General features: G+C 39.8%; 1 protein-coding gene across 3 annotated transcripts in view; it reads right to left on the bottom strand.

Annotated features, from left to right (window-relative positions):
- The window catches only part of usp20 (ubiquitin specific peptidase 20), an 84,107-nt gene that overhangs the window by 54,182 nt on the left and 15,493 nt on the right, over positions 1-14,432 (bottom strand). For all 3 annotated transcript variants that reach the window (XR_009516448.1, XM_059993660.1, XM_059993659.1), the window contains exons 5-12: positions 10,387-10,518; positions 10,014-10,116; positions 9,717-9,786; positions 8,635-8,748; positions 4,639-4,717; positions 1,928-2,363; positions 1,447-1,584; positions 199-311 (exon numbers count right to left, since the gene is read on the bottom strand). Coding sequence is in view for 2 of the 3 variants with exons in the window: in XM_059993660.1 (XP_059849643.1) it covers positions 199-311; positions 1,447-1,584; positions 1,928-2,363; positions 4,639-4,717; positions 8,635-8,748; positions 9,717-9,786; positions 10,014-10,116; positions 10,387-10,518 (1,185 nt within the window). In the remaining variant the exon portion in view is untranslated. The remainder of the gene's footprint in view (positions 1-198; positions 312-1,446; positions 1,585-1,927; positions 2,364-4,638; positions 4,718-8,634; positions 8,749-9,716; positions 9,787-10,013; positions 10,117-10,386; positions 10,519-14,432) is intronic.

Here is a 14,432-nt window from a genome sequence, read left to right as displayed (position 1 = left end):
AAACAATTTTACTACATTGTCATGAAGTGTAAAAATAGTTTTAAAAAAATTATGAGCAAGCAGGCATTATTGCAATTACAAATTACTGGTCCTATGTTTGTCATGTTGCAGTTACAGAGAGGGAAAAAAACATAAATAGGTGAAAAATAACACAGGATTCGATAACATATTACAATTTATAGCCCCAAAGAAGCTTACTCTGTCACAGGTGAGACACTGGACCAGGCTCAATATCGACCCATCAAAGATATCAGAAATTACACTGCGATACTTGGGTTGCTTTTTCTTCTTGGTAGACAACAGGAGTTGTGCTGAATGAAGCAAAAAAATTGAATTACATTTTGCAAAATGACTGAATCAAAACTGTAAAATTTTACATTAACAAGAATACATTTGGCTTCTGTACCACCTATATATAGCAGACTTCCAGAGTGTAATACAACAGTGTATGCAATGCTGAAATAATTAAAATCAGGGTTGGTCACCAGGCTGAATTGGAGGAGCACTAGCATCTCAAGTGTTTCAGCACAAGAGGAGATTACAGAGACAGGAGGACGAGGCATTTGAAAATGAAGATAGATTTTTAAAACTAAAGCATCACTTAACTTAAAAGGAACTTTTGGGAAACATGCGCAGGACTGATGACTGAATTGACAGTGCAAGTTAGAACACTGAAGACAAGAGTTTTGATTGATCAAAATGTTACGATGACTACAGTGAGAGACTGATGAGGAGTGCACTGGAGGTAACAGAGATGAGAACATCTCAGCAACTTACGAAACAATGCAAAAGGCAGAATCAGACCACGTTAGTGAAGTACAGAACTGTCTCCCAATTCAAGTACAGGTGTGATCCTGATTTAGTTCAGATTTTGCATGTTTTCATGTGACTACGTGCATATAGTCCACGTGTTCTGGTTTCCTCTTGCATGCCAAAGCCGACTGTTAGGCCAAGAGACAACAGTAAATTGCCCGTAAAGTGGTGGATGGCAAGAGATTCAAAGGTGGTAAATGGCAAATGAGAAGATAAAGTCAAAATTTACCGCTGAATGCACAAGTACATGTATGCAACTGCACAATGAAAAACTTCCTCGCAGCAGCAGCACAAGCACATGGCATCATATATGCATTCAGAAGAAAAAACATCAATTAAACATAACTATACACAATTTTTACAAAAAAATATCAAAACAATAAAAAAGCGAAGTCCATTTTAGTGACTAATGATCAGAGTGGTAACAGTGTTGATAAACTGCAGTGGTGATTAGGATTTTTTTAAACTTTTCAAGAACTGAATGGTTGAAGTAACTGTCCTTGAACTTCCTTAGCATCTTGTGAAAGTGAAGATGCTGGTATGCTTTCCTTATGATAGCATCTTTGTGCTGGGCTCAAGACTGATCATCTGATATGTTAACACCCACTGTAATACCACTGGGAAGGAGAGTACCTTTCTTCAGGGAAAACGGTGGCACTGCCCTCATTGGACTCGATCGATGTGGGCTGCTGGACAACTTGGAATGAAGTTCTTGATGAATAGGGCTGCAAGATCGTGATGTGCGTCGCATGTTCACATCATTGTCAGGTTCTGGATTATGTAAATAGAAACGAAACCGAGAAAGATTATTAGGCCCAAATGAAGCAGGATGACTGGTTTTGTAATAGTTTACACTGAGTCATAAACTATTTGATTAATTTTCGTTATCACCAAAAAGCTGTCAGTAGAGAGAAAAACTCTTCCTATCAGAGTTCAGATTCTATTAAAATTTCTATAGCAGAAAGTTTTGAATTCAACCCAACAAACCCAGATTATAAAGCAGCTGCACCTAATGATAGAATATTAAACAGTACTAAGTTGCTTTAGCATGAGGGACACAAGGTTCAGAGATAAAAGGTCAAAATAAATTAATAAAAATCTTTAAATATGGCACCTGGTGTTCTGCAAGGACTATTAGAAACCATACTAGCTCTGGCATCACCAGCACCTCCAGGATCACTTGAATTTAAAGATGTATCCACATCTGCATCTTCATCGATTGCATCCACTAATCCCAGCCTGTGGTGTCCACATGAAAATTTTCTGTCCTTTTGCCTCTCTTTTTCAGAAATTCCTTTTCCACATTCATCCTGGATCAGCAGCTCTGTTTCAATCTGCTTGTCAGAGTTACATTTGTTTCTGTTTTCCCCTTCCCCTTTATCGCTGCTGGCACCAGAATCACAGGATAGAAATTCGTCCTCTGAAGGACTCCTGTCGCCGTCTCGCTTTTCCTCTGTGTCACTTGAGGAATCACAGTCTCTCTCTATCAAGGGCTCCTTAAGTTCTTCATGTAGTTGATCCATCAAACACCGGAGGAATTCCTGCGTGTCCTGGGAAAAAAACAGAGGCAGAAGAAAATGGTGGTCTAAGATATAGCCGTTATCTGGTGATGGTCATCCTTATAGCCTCCCATTTGAACATAACAACACAATCTCATTTTTCTTGACACAAAACCACTTGACTATCTCCAATCTTTCTCCTTTCCTCCCATTCCCTTTACCAGTACCAGTCTCTAAAGTATCACACAGTTCTCTATACAGTATTAACCATTGTGCAGTCAGTCACCTGCATCCCTTCCCTAACTACAGACTCAAAACCTCTGCCAGGCATAAAGGGTCACCAATCTGATACTTCCATTCTGTGTCCTGCTCCTCAGATGCTGGCTGATCTGCTGAATATTTCCATGATATTTGCTGTTTTTATTTCAGATTTCTTTGGTATCTTATGTTAAATGAAGCAATCTGTTCTCAACCTTGGCTTGATATTTGAACCAAGTTCACATATGTTCCATCTGTAAAATCACCTGCTCCAACCTCATAATCTCTCACCTGACTCTGACCTTACTTCAGCTCATCTTCTGCTGAAAATATTACCAAACCTTCAGCACCTTTAAGTTTGATTACTTCACTATACTCCCTCAACCCTCCATAAACATGAGATCACCTTAAACTCCATTGTCTATATCCTAACACCAAACAAGTCCTGTATGTCAATGTACATGGGCTCTCAGTTAAGCAGGACACAATTTTGAAGTTTTTAATCCTTGTTTTAACTACTTCCATGGCTTCCACCCTCTAGGTGTTGAACTTTTTCAGCTCTATAATTCTGCAAGGTATCCGCTTGATCCTTGCCTTCACCACCTTGGTCCAAAAATCTGTAGTTCCCTCTCTAATCCTCTTCGAGATGTGTGTTAAAGCCAACCATCAACAGTCAGTCATCTGCTCAAGTAACTCCTTACTGTGGTTCAGTATTAATAACATTCATTTTCTCCCCCTATATTAAAGACAATGCAAGTAGTCTTGATTTTGGCAGAAGTTGTGGCTATTTTGTTTATAAAAACCTAGTGAGTGTGGGAAACAAGGAATGCAAATTGATAGCTCTCATGGAGCTCTGACATTAATCCAGCAACGATCTCTGATGGCAAAATGTTGTGCACGATGGCATCTGTTTGTGTCTTATTAGCATTGAACATGCAAGTTGTTCTTCAACTTAAAACCAAATTGACCGAACTTGGCGTGTTCAGGTTCATACATTGAATCCTCTGTGAATGATTGAGGCTTTTTTGATCTGAATAATACTAACATAATAACCTGCCAGATACATCTTAAAATTTGGAAAAAGATCTTAAATTCTTTTTGATAGTTTTCATTACAAAATATATATTAATTTATCAAAGAATGGAATGATATTCAATGTCCCACAAAATGTGGACATTAAAAATCTTCGATTTAAAAGTCTTCGATTTTTTGCCAAAGTCTTTATTTTTTTCTTGTCATTGCACAGATTAAATGTAGTGCTCAGAGCTTCAAGCAATGGCCTATCATTCAGCAATCAGAAATACTGCTGATTTAAAAATCAGATATTGTTAAACTATGAAGATGCAAAAAAACAGTAAAAACTCTGGAAGAACTCTATCATTGGTTGAACTAGTTAGTTGATAACTGATTTCTTAAACCCTGGAATTCATAGCAGCATTAAAGACTTTCCATCAAAAAATTCTTGCTCTGCACTCACTGACACTCTCACTTCAACCAGAGTTTCATTATACTATACCAACTGATCAGTTGCTACATGTCTATTATAGTTGCGTGCATATTTCTGGCATCAAACAGGATACACAACAGGCCTTCCACATTTTTGCACATTGGAACATGCTTTAAGGATAAGTCCCAGGAAGCAAGTAGATTTTAATTTAAACACAAAGCCAGAATCCACAATCCCTAACAAGACAAATCTCTGACACATTATGAAAATAAACTGGATTCTCTACGGTAGATGAAGTGCAGTTGATATCCAGAAAGGGAAAATGGACTACAGGACTATTCACAAGAGGATCTTTCTGGTAAACACAGAAATATTATTTATTCAAGAACTTCCAATGACAAGGATATTACCAGTTAACCACCATTGTTCAAGCCTTAAGCTGAGGTGAAGTCCATAACTTTTCCACAGTAATGAACTGAAAGCAAAATTAATATATTTTTCCTCATACTAGAAAAAATATTAATTTTGTTTTCAATTCATATGGCCAAAAACACAATCTCAAGCAGTATAAGGTTATTCTAAATGCTATTTTCTTTTAAGACACCATCTCCCTCATCTTACCTGCTGTGCATAACCTCGGAACATTGGATTAATTAACTTAATGCCATGGGCGAGACTTGTAGGAACAACATAGCTAGGACTACAGAAGAAAACAAAAAGAAAATTAATTATAAAAGAGTAATATACTTATTCTTAATTGAAATAATTAAATTGTGTCATAACCTCTGCATTCCAATCAATTCTATTTCATATAGTAAGATCTCCATAGATTCTTTTTTTGGACCCTCCTATTTCAATAGTTTTAATCACCTTTCTCAAATTTTTATTATTGTGCTGAAAGGGGAATTAAGAATCTAAATTTACTTCTGAATCAGATCCCCTTATGAACTTCTTCAATTTAAGTTGAATTAATTGGAGACTTGCATATGAATAAGGAATTCAGTAAATCACTTGCTGCAGCACAAGAAGGTAAATAAAAGTAGCAGTTATATAACTTCAGGGCTGATAAATATATTCCATTCTCAGTATCAAACTGGTCCCATTTGGTCATCAATCATTGGGATTAATCCTCTCTATTTTTCAGTATAAAGCTCAATGACTTCTTAAACAAGAATTTACAAAACAATTATTGATCCTATGCCTTACATTTTTGCTACAGTTTGCACTTTGCCTCATTCAATTTTCAACTGCAGAAATTGTAACATTATTCTCTTCTTCCTTCTACCATCTGAATAAAATATCACTATACTGAAAAAGTTATGGAATAAGGTAAATATGGACAATGAGATAAAGAAATCTTTATTAGCAAAAAGAACTTTAATTCAAAATAGGCTTATTCCTTTTACAATGGATAATAAACTTTTACATAATTGGTTCCAAAAGGGAATTAAATATATAGGTGATTGTTTTGAAGGAGGTATATTGATGTCGTTTGATCAATTAAAAAATAAATATAAAATATCAAATAACACTTTTTTCTGTTATTTTCAATTAAAGGCTTATGTACGAGAAAAGCTGGGACAAACAATGCTGATGCCAAAACCTAGTGAAATAGAAATATTAATTCAAAAAGGAAAAATTAAAAAATTTACATCTTGTATGTATAATTTGATTCAAAAACAGACAATTAAATCAGGAATTCATAAATCAAGACAAAAATGGGAATCTGATTTGAATGTTAAAATTGATGGAAAAAACTGGTCAAGATTATGTTCTGATAGTATGAGAAATACAATAAATGTTCGACTTAGATTAATACAATATAATTTTTTACATCAATCATATATACCACATAAAATAAATAGATAAATATGTCTGACCAATGTTTTCGATGTAATCAAGAAATTGGTACTTTTTTACATTCTACTTGGTCTTGTTTTAAAATTCAACCATTTTGAATAAATCTAAGACTTTTATTGGAACAAATTACTGGAGTACAACTCCCACATAGTCCAGTATTATTTTTATTAGGAGACATTGAAGGGACAATACCGAAACTTAAATTGAATAAGTATCAGAAAAAATTTATAAAAATTGCATTGGCAGTAGCCAAAAATGTTATCGCAGTTACTTGGAAATCTGATTTATATTTCACTATGGATTGTTAGAATAATGAAATACATAGTTGTATTCCACTTGAAAAAATTACATACAATCTAAGAAATGAATATGATACATTTTTGAAAATTTGGCTACCATACTTACAAAAGACATAGGTCCTTTGAAGATAAAATTATAAAGTAATTGGGGAAAATAAAAATAAATATTAAAATTATTTTGAACTCCATGGAGCATGTGGGGATCCTCCGATATCCAGGCAATCTTTCTCTTTTTTTTTCTTTCTTTAGATAAGGGTTAAGGGGGGGAGGGTTAAGGGGAGGGGGGAGGGTTAATATTATTTTTCTCACTATTTTATCATCACATTTATTCTTTGTAATTTTCTAAAATTAACTAAAATAAATATTAAAAACTATACTGAAAAAGGATCTAGTGCTTTCCTGGCATATATGACAATAAGCTCTACTCGGGCTTCTAGCCAGGTTCAGCTTCATCAGGGATATATACTATACTGCTTAATTGGTAGCTTCTATTGGAGAAAAAAAATTTGACTGTAGAATCTTTCAGATACATATATTCAATTAATGACAGTAATAATCTTTCATCTGGATCCAGACTGATCAAAATAAAAACCCTTACCATTGTAATTTTCTGCCTTCAATATAAAGAGTTCTCAAACAAAAAAAGCACAGCAATCTAAAATAATCTCTAAAAGCCACATAAAAACTACATACATGATTGTCACAGAGAAAATTGAACAGTCAAAAGAACTATTCATATAGATTAGATTATAGATAAGAATGTAAATTAGCTAAAGTATATAATGATGGTTGGTACAATTATTCCAAAACCCCCCCCGCCCCCCAATGCATTCTGTCATTTTGATTTATGCTTAACTGCATTACTCTACTGTGGGGTGGCATGGAGCATAGTGGTTAACTTAACGCTTTACAGTATCAGTATCAATTCCCGGCACTGTCTGTAAGGAGTCTGTACATTCTTCGCGTGACGGCGTGGGTTTCCTCTGGGTGCTCCGGTTTGCTTCCACAGTCCAAAGACAAACTGGTTGCTGGGTTTATTGGTCACTATAAATTGTCCTGTGATCAGGCAAGGACTAAATTGGGGGAGGCTGGGCAGTGGGGCTTAAAGGGCCAGAAGGGCCTATTCCACACTGTATCTTAATAAAATAATCAGAATTGCTTTCACTAATGATCCTTTGGCTGATTGTATGCATCCAACCATTTGGTAAAATCCAATTAAATGCTTAAGTAGACTACAAACTCTGGAGGAGGAAAATGCCTCTTTTAACGGTGTAGTCCCCTCACTGAGCTCATATGGAAACTTGGCTTGTTGCTGACCCCGCTAATGGCCATGGGACTCAGCAGTAAGAAGGCCACCTTTCATAAACAATAAGCATCTAGGGTTGATATGATTTGGGATTCAACCAAACAGAAATGCCGTGATGCTCCAATTAACAAAACCTCATTTTAAGTGAATGCTGTATAATTACTGCATAAATTCGAAACAATTGTTGGTCAGCAAGAAATAACAAATTGCACACCACATAAATTATAAAGAAGGTATATTTGCAATTTTCAGCTTTATCGAACAGGAAAAAGACAGTGGAAAAAAATAAAAGGGTCCTTTACTGTTAAACCAGTCTAAATGTGCCCACTGTTGGAGCTTATCTTGAAGTTGTTGTTTTACTCATGCATGAGAAAGCACACACATTCTGAACTTGGCTGGAAATCCAGCTTGAACAAAAAGTCTCCTTCTCCCTCATGTTGGCCCTTCCTCCTTGGAGCCATTCATCTGCACAAAGCAACTTGTGCAACAGGGATGCTCCTTTCCACTGCATCCTCAGCCATCTTACCTCCGGTCTTCTCCGCAGCTCCAAACTAAAACCACGAGCCCCCCCAATTCTCTCTCTGCCCAGCTTTCTCCCAATTCCACCATCCTGACTGCCTGACACAATATCCCAAGTTGAACATGGTAGCCCCTTATCTTTAGCCGAAACCCAAACATGCTATCAGCAAGACACACTCCTTCTACAGAAAGATACTAAATGAAATACCCTACAGCATTAGCAGTAAAAACCTTAACCAGGGCATTACGTTGTATGCCCTTACGGTTGACAAATTGCAATACAATAAACAGAACATTCAACTGTTTTCATGAAGCAGATTCATCAACAGCTTATATGCATAGCAACACTGATGTCACCTTATCATAACTATTTACTTTGTCCTATTTATCTCTCCCTCATTCACTCTTCAACTTAAAGCTGACTTGTTTTCTGTTTTTCCTAGTTCATAGAAGTTAATCATTGCCTTTCTTAGACATTGCTTGATCTGCTGAGATTTTCCTACATTTTCTCTTTCTAAACAAACAAAATTTTTCTCTTTTTAAACAACATCTGAATCTAACCAGCTTTTTTTAAAACTTTCTGTTAAACTTGGTGGCAACATTTTAGCATTAAGTTCATAAATTGGCACATACCGTTTTTTATGCCAAAGTTCAGAGATAAGCTTCTGATAGCTTTTACAAAGAGCTGGCTTTTTATCTGTACGAACCAAACCTACACATTCCAAGAAGAACTGGGTGAGTGGTGGGCTGCAAAAGAAAGCGATAACACAGTTAACATTAGCACATCAGCATCTCAACAGCAACAAAAAAGCTAAAATTACAAAATACTCATCTCATTTGCAACATATCTCAGATGCCACGTCATAGAGACTTCAATTGGTTTTCTTAACATAACATTTCCAATTGGTATGAAAAATGTTCTAAAGTAAATTCCAAATGACAAAATTTATTGGTAAAAGCTTTAGTAAACATCCAGTCAGTCAAAATTACATCCAAGTAGGACTTGGGTGGAATTTACTATCATCAGTTAAAACTGGCTTGAGGTGGTTTTCTCCCCCTACCAGATTTCAAAATGACGAAAAGAGGACTGAAAGCAAATATCTTTGTCTTTGAATCCACATTCACAAAACCCTTAAGCTTTTCTTTTTAAGAAGTTACTTTCTATTTTGAGTCCTATGATGAATCTTGAACTAAAAAATTGACTGCCCATTTCCCTTCATTGATGCTGCCTGACCTGCTGAGTTCCTTCACCATTATATGTGTTGCTTTAGAAGTTTTTTTGTATAGTATTATTTTGAGTGGCCACTCAAAGGATGGTAAGGCTAGCATTGTACCTCCTTCCCCACCATTTAGATGACCACAGAGATAATTAATAATTTTCAAAAGAGCACTGGATAAATACATTGGAGTGGGGGTAGGGGGCAAGAGGGAGGAATGCATAAGGCTAGGAGCAAAGGGAGTGGACAAATTCTTCCCTCAAAGAGTTGGCAAAGGTATAATGGGCTGACTGTACTGTATTATTCTGTTTGATGTAATTGTAAATATTTATTCCATAGATCATCTTAATTAATGAAGAAAACGGAACAGATAAAATATAAATGCAATAATCACTGCCAACCATGTAACAATTTGACCAGTAATTTGCAATACACTTAATTCATTTTTCCAGCAAATATTTACTGTGTAATGTAAGCTCAGTAAATATATTATCTTACCAGTTGGATAAAGCCTGCAGTGCAGCATTCATGTAGCAGGAGTTTCCAATGTTCTTCATTCCTGTAAGCCCTAAGAGAGATTTGAGCAGGAAAAAAAAACAAATCAGAAAAAGGAGTAAGTTGATTTCAGGAGCAACACAACAATATATTTGAACAGAACTTTACACATTAATATACTGAATTCTATCTATGTGGATATATTCCCTGGTTGAACACAAAGAGTTACATCATTGATTCTATACAGTGGCAATATTTTCTTGCTTCAGTTGCATTCAGTGCCATCTGTGCTCTATGTACCTCTTGGTCTTAACTCATCATCCTCAGACTCAGATTCTCCTTCATCTGCAACTGCAATGGGAACAATTTTGAATGGATGATTTCCAAGTGATATGCCAGAGTCCTAAAGAAAGAAAAAGTTGTGTTACTACAGTAATATAAAATAGAAACCTTATTGCTCATAAATAATATTTTATGCTAATCTATTTGCACCTCACTAAAACATTATATTAAGAATATTTTCAGCTACCTTCATCTCTATAAACCCAGGACCATTTCTGGGCAACTTAAGTACCCTCAAATAACCAGTCTTTAATGGGAAAATTTTACTTTTTCCAAATAGCAACAGCTGTCTCAATACATACATTTTAACGGTAATCCACTTGTGAAATACCTGCTCTGTTGATCTGCTTGATGGAGCTGGACTGGGTAAAACAGGTCGCTGTTCCAGGAAAACTTCCTTCTCACAGGCGTAACACCAAATTCGGAATGTGGTTAAATTCACTGTCAGGTTATGTTTCTTAGACTGTGTATATCAAAACAAAAGTATATACAGGAAAATTAACATTACGTAGAAAATAAGCAGAGCTCAAAAAGAGAAAAGTTCCATAAGTACATTTTCTACATTTCCTTATGTAAAGAGGGTTTCTTCTTTTTGTTAACTAGCAGGAATGCTAATTTACTGATAACGAGAATGGTATTCCTTTGTAAACCAAATGGGGATTAATTTTCTTTCTTCTGAGTCTGTAAGCTTTTGTTGACGGGCTTTTGGGCAGATCGGCGCGAGGGGGTCGAGAGAGAGGACGCAATGCTCTAAGCTGGGCGAGGATCGGACCCCAAAGGGGGGTCCGAGGCCGGGAGATTCTCCGAGGAGGGGGGGGTTGAAGCTAGATGTGCTTGGTTGACCACTCGGAGGGTCCTGAGCTGTTTGGAGAGTCGAGGAGTTCGGAGGGTCCTGAGCTGCGAGTCGAGGAGTTCGGAGGGGATCGAATGGTGGCCAGAAGACTTCAGAAATTGAGCTCCAACGGCTGTGCACGAAGTGGTTTGGACTTTGATAAGTTTGGCGCCTTTTCTTTAATTTTCTCTTCATATATACTGTATCGTTATTAATCACTTAGTTATAGTAACCTTTATAAATTGTACTCATTTAATCGCATATGGTGTGCTGTCTGTTTTTGGGCGAGGCGGGGACATCACACAGCATCCACACCAGCTGATTACCCAGTTTGGCGGGGCCGAAGGCTGCTCCCCCTAGACGGGAACGAGCTGAGCGAGCCTGAGGCGACCCAAGGAGTTACATTGTGGGGTGCTCGTCCGGGGTTGATTTCTGTGGAAGCTGTGTGATCACCCTCTTTAAATTGTGTCTGCGGCGAAGAGCTGGTGTGCCTTTGTGGGTGTGCGATTGCTGGTTATCGCGGTGTGTGTGTTGGGTGGGGTGGTTTCTGTTGGCTGACGAAATGGTGGTGGGACCATGGGTTGTCCGTACTGTTTGGAGATTGAGGAGTGACAGGTTGGGATGGTTCAGCAGTGGTGAGCTCCGCCCGGTTATTGGAATAATGTCCAGCCCTAAAGGGGCGGAAGCGTGGGCGGAGCGGACCCCTCAGTTGTTGGGTGAGTGGCAGTACTTGGCTGAGGAAAAGCGACAGGGACGGGTTGAAAGTTTGAGTAGGCGGGCTGGTGACTTTGTTAGAACTGTCGGGCGCAATTACCTCGAAGTGACCGCTGCCAGTTCTGGGAAAGTGTGGGAAAATGCGTGTGGTTCGACTGGAAGTCAAATGCCGCAGCTGGGGGGCTTATCATATCCGTGGCAGGAGATTGGTGGGAAGTTTTTAGGGTATCCTTTTTTGCCTAGGGGGGCAGATAAATTGCTTGTGGTGCCAAGGGGATCTGTCAAGGGGATCAGTTGTTCCGTTGATTCGAGAGGTGTCGGGAAACTTAGAGGAGGCCCAGTGGGGGAACGGCTTGGGGTCTCTGGGGGAGCACGTTCCCAGCAATGTACCAAGGAACTCCCGAAAGGAGCAGACCCTATTCCTGAAGGCTTAGAGGGGCCATGCGCACAGGTGTTGTTACGGATGGATGGAAGTCAAGTTAAAGCCATCCTCAGCACCGGGGCGCCGGTGAAGTTGCTGTACAGTTTGTTTCATAACCGTTATTGGAAGCATTTACCCTGGACAACATTGAGGACACTGGAGATTCGGGGTACCAGTGTCGGTGATTATCCAGACAACGGTTGTTGGTCAGTGAAAATGGAGTTCTTAGAGGCAAATGTGGAGGAGACTGAGGTTCATGAATCGTTAATGCTGATGTGTCCGGACCCTGTTGAGACGGGCAGCGTTTCTGTTCTAGAGAGAACCAAAATCCTGCTGGTGCGCTTGGGAGCCTGCCCGGAGGAGGCGGGTGAGCGCTGTTTGGAGGCATTGTCGATGCACCCAGGGTTTCGAGCTGCTTGTGCGGACGTGTGTAGCAGCATTGGGCTGATAACGAATTCAAACAAGAGCCAGTGGTGGTACGGCCTGGGGGAAGTATCTGATGGTGAGACCCTCTTCGTGGACGCTGCGAAATACCACAAGGGAGGGGAGTTGACTGCTGAAGACACCTCGGAGAGAGAGAGGTTGCGGCGACTGGCCCCTACAGCCGTGGAAGACGTAGGCAGCGTGTGTATGGATTATATTGCGTTGAAGAGGCGCACTGTCAGTGACCAGAATATGGCCCTGAGGGCCAGAGAGGCGATGGCCTGTCTGAGTGGTGTGAAGTGGTTTAAGGTGCTGGATCTGAGGAGTGGATGTTGCCAGATCCCGATGAGTGGGGCCAACAAGGAGAAGACGGCCGTTATAAGTTCCCTAGGAGTCTTCGGGTCTGAAAAGATGCCACAGGGCATATCTGGAGCCCTTGCAACCTTCCTGCAGGGCAGGTGGAAGACCATAGGGGATGTGGAGGCGTTTGGAGTTTTGGTGTATGTGGATGATCTCTTGGTATTTGGATTTGCCTCAGGAGAATATGAAGTGAGGTCGTTGCAGGAGCAGCTGAGAACTACCGAGTTAAAGTGTTTTCGGGACACGTGCCAGGGCTGGCGAAGGTCGCAGCTCGTGAGAGACTGTCTCTACGGAATCAAGTTTGAAATGAAGACGGAGAGACTGGAGAAAGTGATCTGGAACCATTCGGAAGACTTACAAGTTGGAGAGAATGAAGAAAGTTGTCTGACTGAGGGTAATAGCAAACTGAGAACCCGGAGAGGGGAGTTTGCGGAGGTGAAGAAATTACAGATGAATCTCAGAAGAGAGAAGCGGAAACTTGAAGGGAACCTGAAGATGACCATCGACAGTTCAAATGAAGTGCAAAACCTGAAAGTTGATCTGGAAGAAGTCATGAGGAAGAAAAAGCTGGAGAGAAGTGCAGTGAATACTGAACAGGAGGCTGAAGAGACTGCGGGAGCAGTGCAGGCCACGTGTTTCCGTTTGGAGAAGATCAAACAGCAGCTACCGATCACAGGAATGAGGAAGAATACAGATTCGATGGATGATGTGCTGGATGTGTGGTACATGCTGCCTTTTGCTGACTTTCCCTCGATTGAGGAAGAGACCTTTGGCCCTTCTCCCATTGAGTCAGGTGTAGCGGGGAGGGTTAGCTGTGTGCATGAGTGAGAGGTTGAGAGAGGAGGTGGTAGTGGGCCCAAGGTATCCCCAGTTGTGTCCGAGCCTGAAGGGTTTAGGTGAGGGGGTACGGAGGTCTCAGAAGGGTTAGGGAACTCCCAGATAGTTGGCCTAAGTAGCGCCTGAAAAACAGGGCGTGAGGTTTACTGTGTGGGGAGGAGATGTCCCTGTTTGTGCTTGGGTTACGGTGTGTTGGCAGGAAAGGTGGCGAGTTATTTAGTAGTCATGAGGACATGACTTTTATTTGGTGGAGGGAGAGTGTAAAGAGGGTTTCTTCTTTTTGTTAACTAGCAGGAATGCTAATTTACTGATAACGAGAATGGTATTCCTTTGTAAACCAAATGGGGATTAATTTTCTTTCTTCTGAGTCTGTAAGCTTTTGTTGACGGGCTTTTGGGCAGATCGGCGCGAGGGGGTCGAGAGAGAGGACGCAATGCTCTAAGCTGGGCGAGGATCGGACCCCAAAGGGGGGTCCGAGGCCGGGAGATTCTCCGAGGAGGGGGGGGTTGAAGCTAGATGTGCTTGGTTGACCACTCGGAGGGTCCTGAGCTGTTTGGAGAGTCGAGGAGTTCGGAGGGTCCTGAGCTGCGAGTCGAGGAGTTCGGAGGGGATCGAATGGTGGCCAGAAGACTTCAGAAATTGAGCTCCAACGGCTGTGCACGAAGTGGTTTGGACTTTGATAAGTTTGGCGCCTTTTCTTTAATTTTCTCTTCATATATACTGTATCGTTATTAATCACTTAGTTATAGTAACCTTTATAAATTGTACTCATTTAATCGCATATGGTGTG

Source organism: Hypanus sabinus, chromosome 18, assembly GCF_030144855.1.
Source record: "Hypanus sabinus isolate sHypSab1 chromosome 18, sHypSab1.hap1, whole genome shotgun sequence".
Classification (NCBI taxonomy): Eukaryota; Metazoa; Chordata; class Chondrichthyes; order Myliobatiformes; family Dasyatidae; genus Hypanus; species Hypanus sabinus.
Note: the sequence above shows the minus strand (reverse complement) of the source record. Positions and strands in the feature narration are given on the sequence as shown.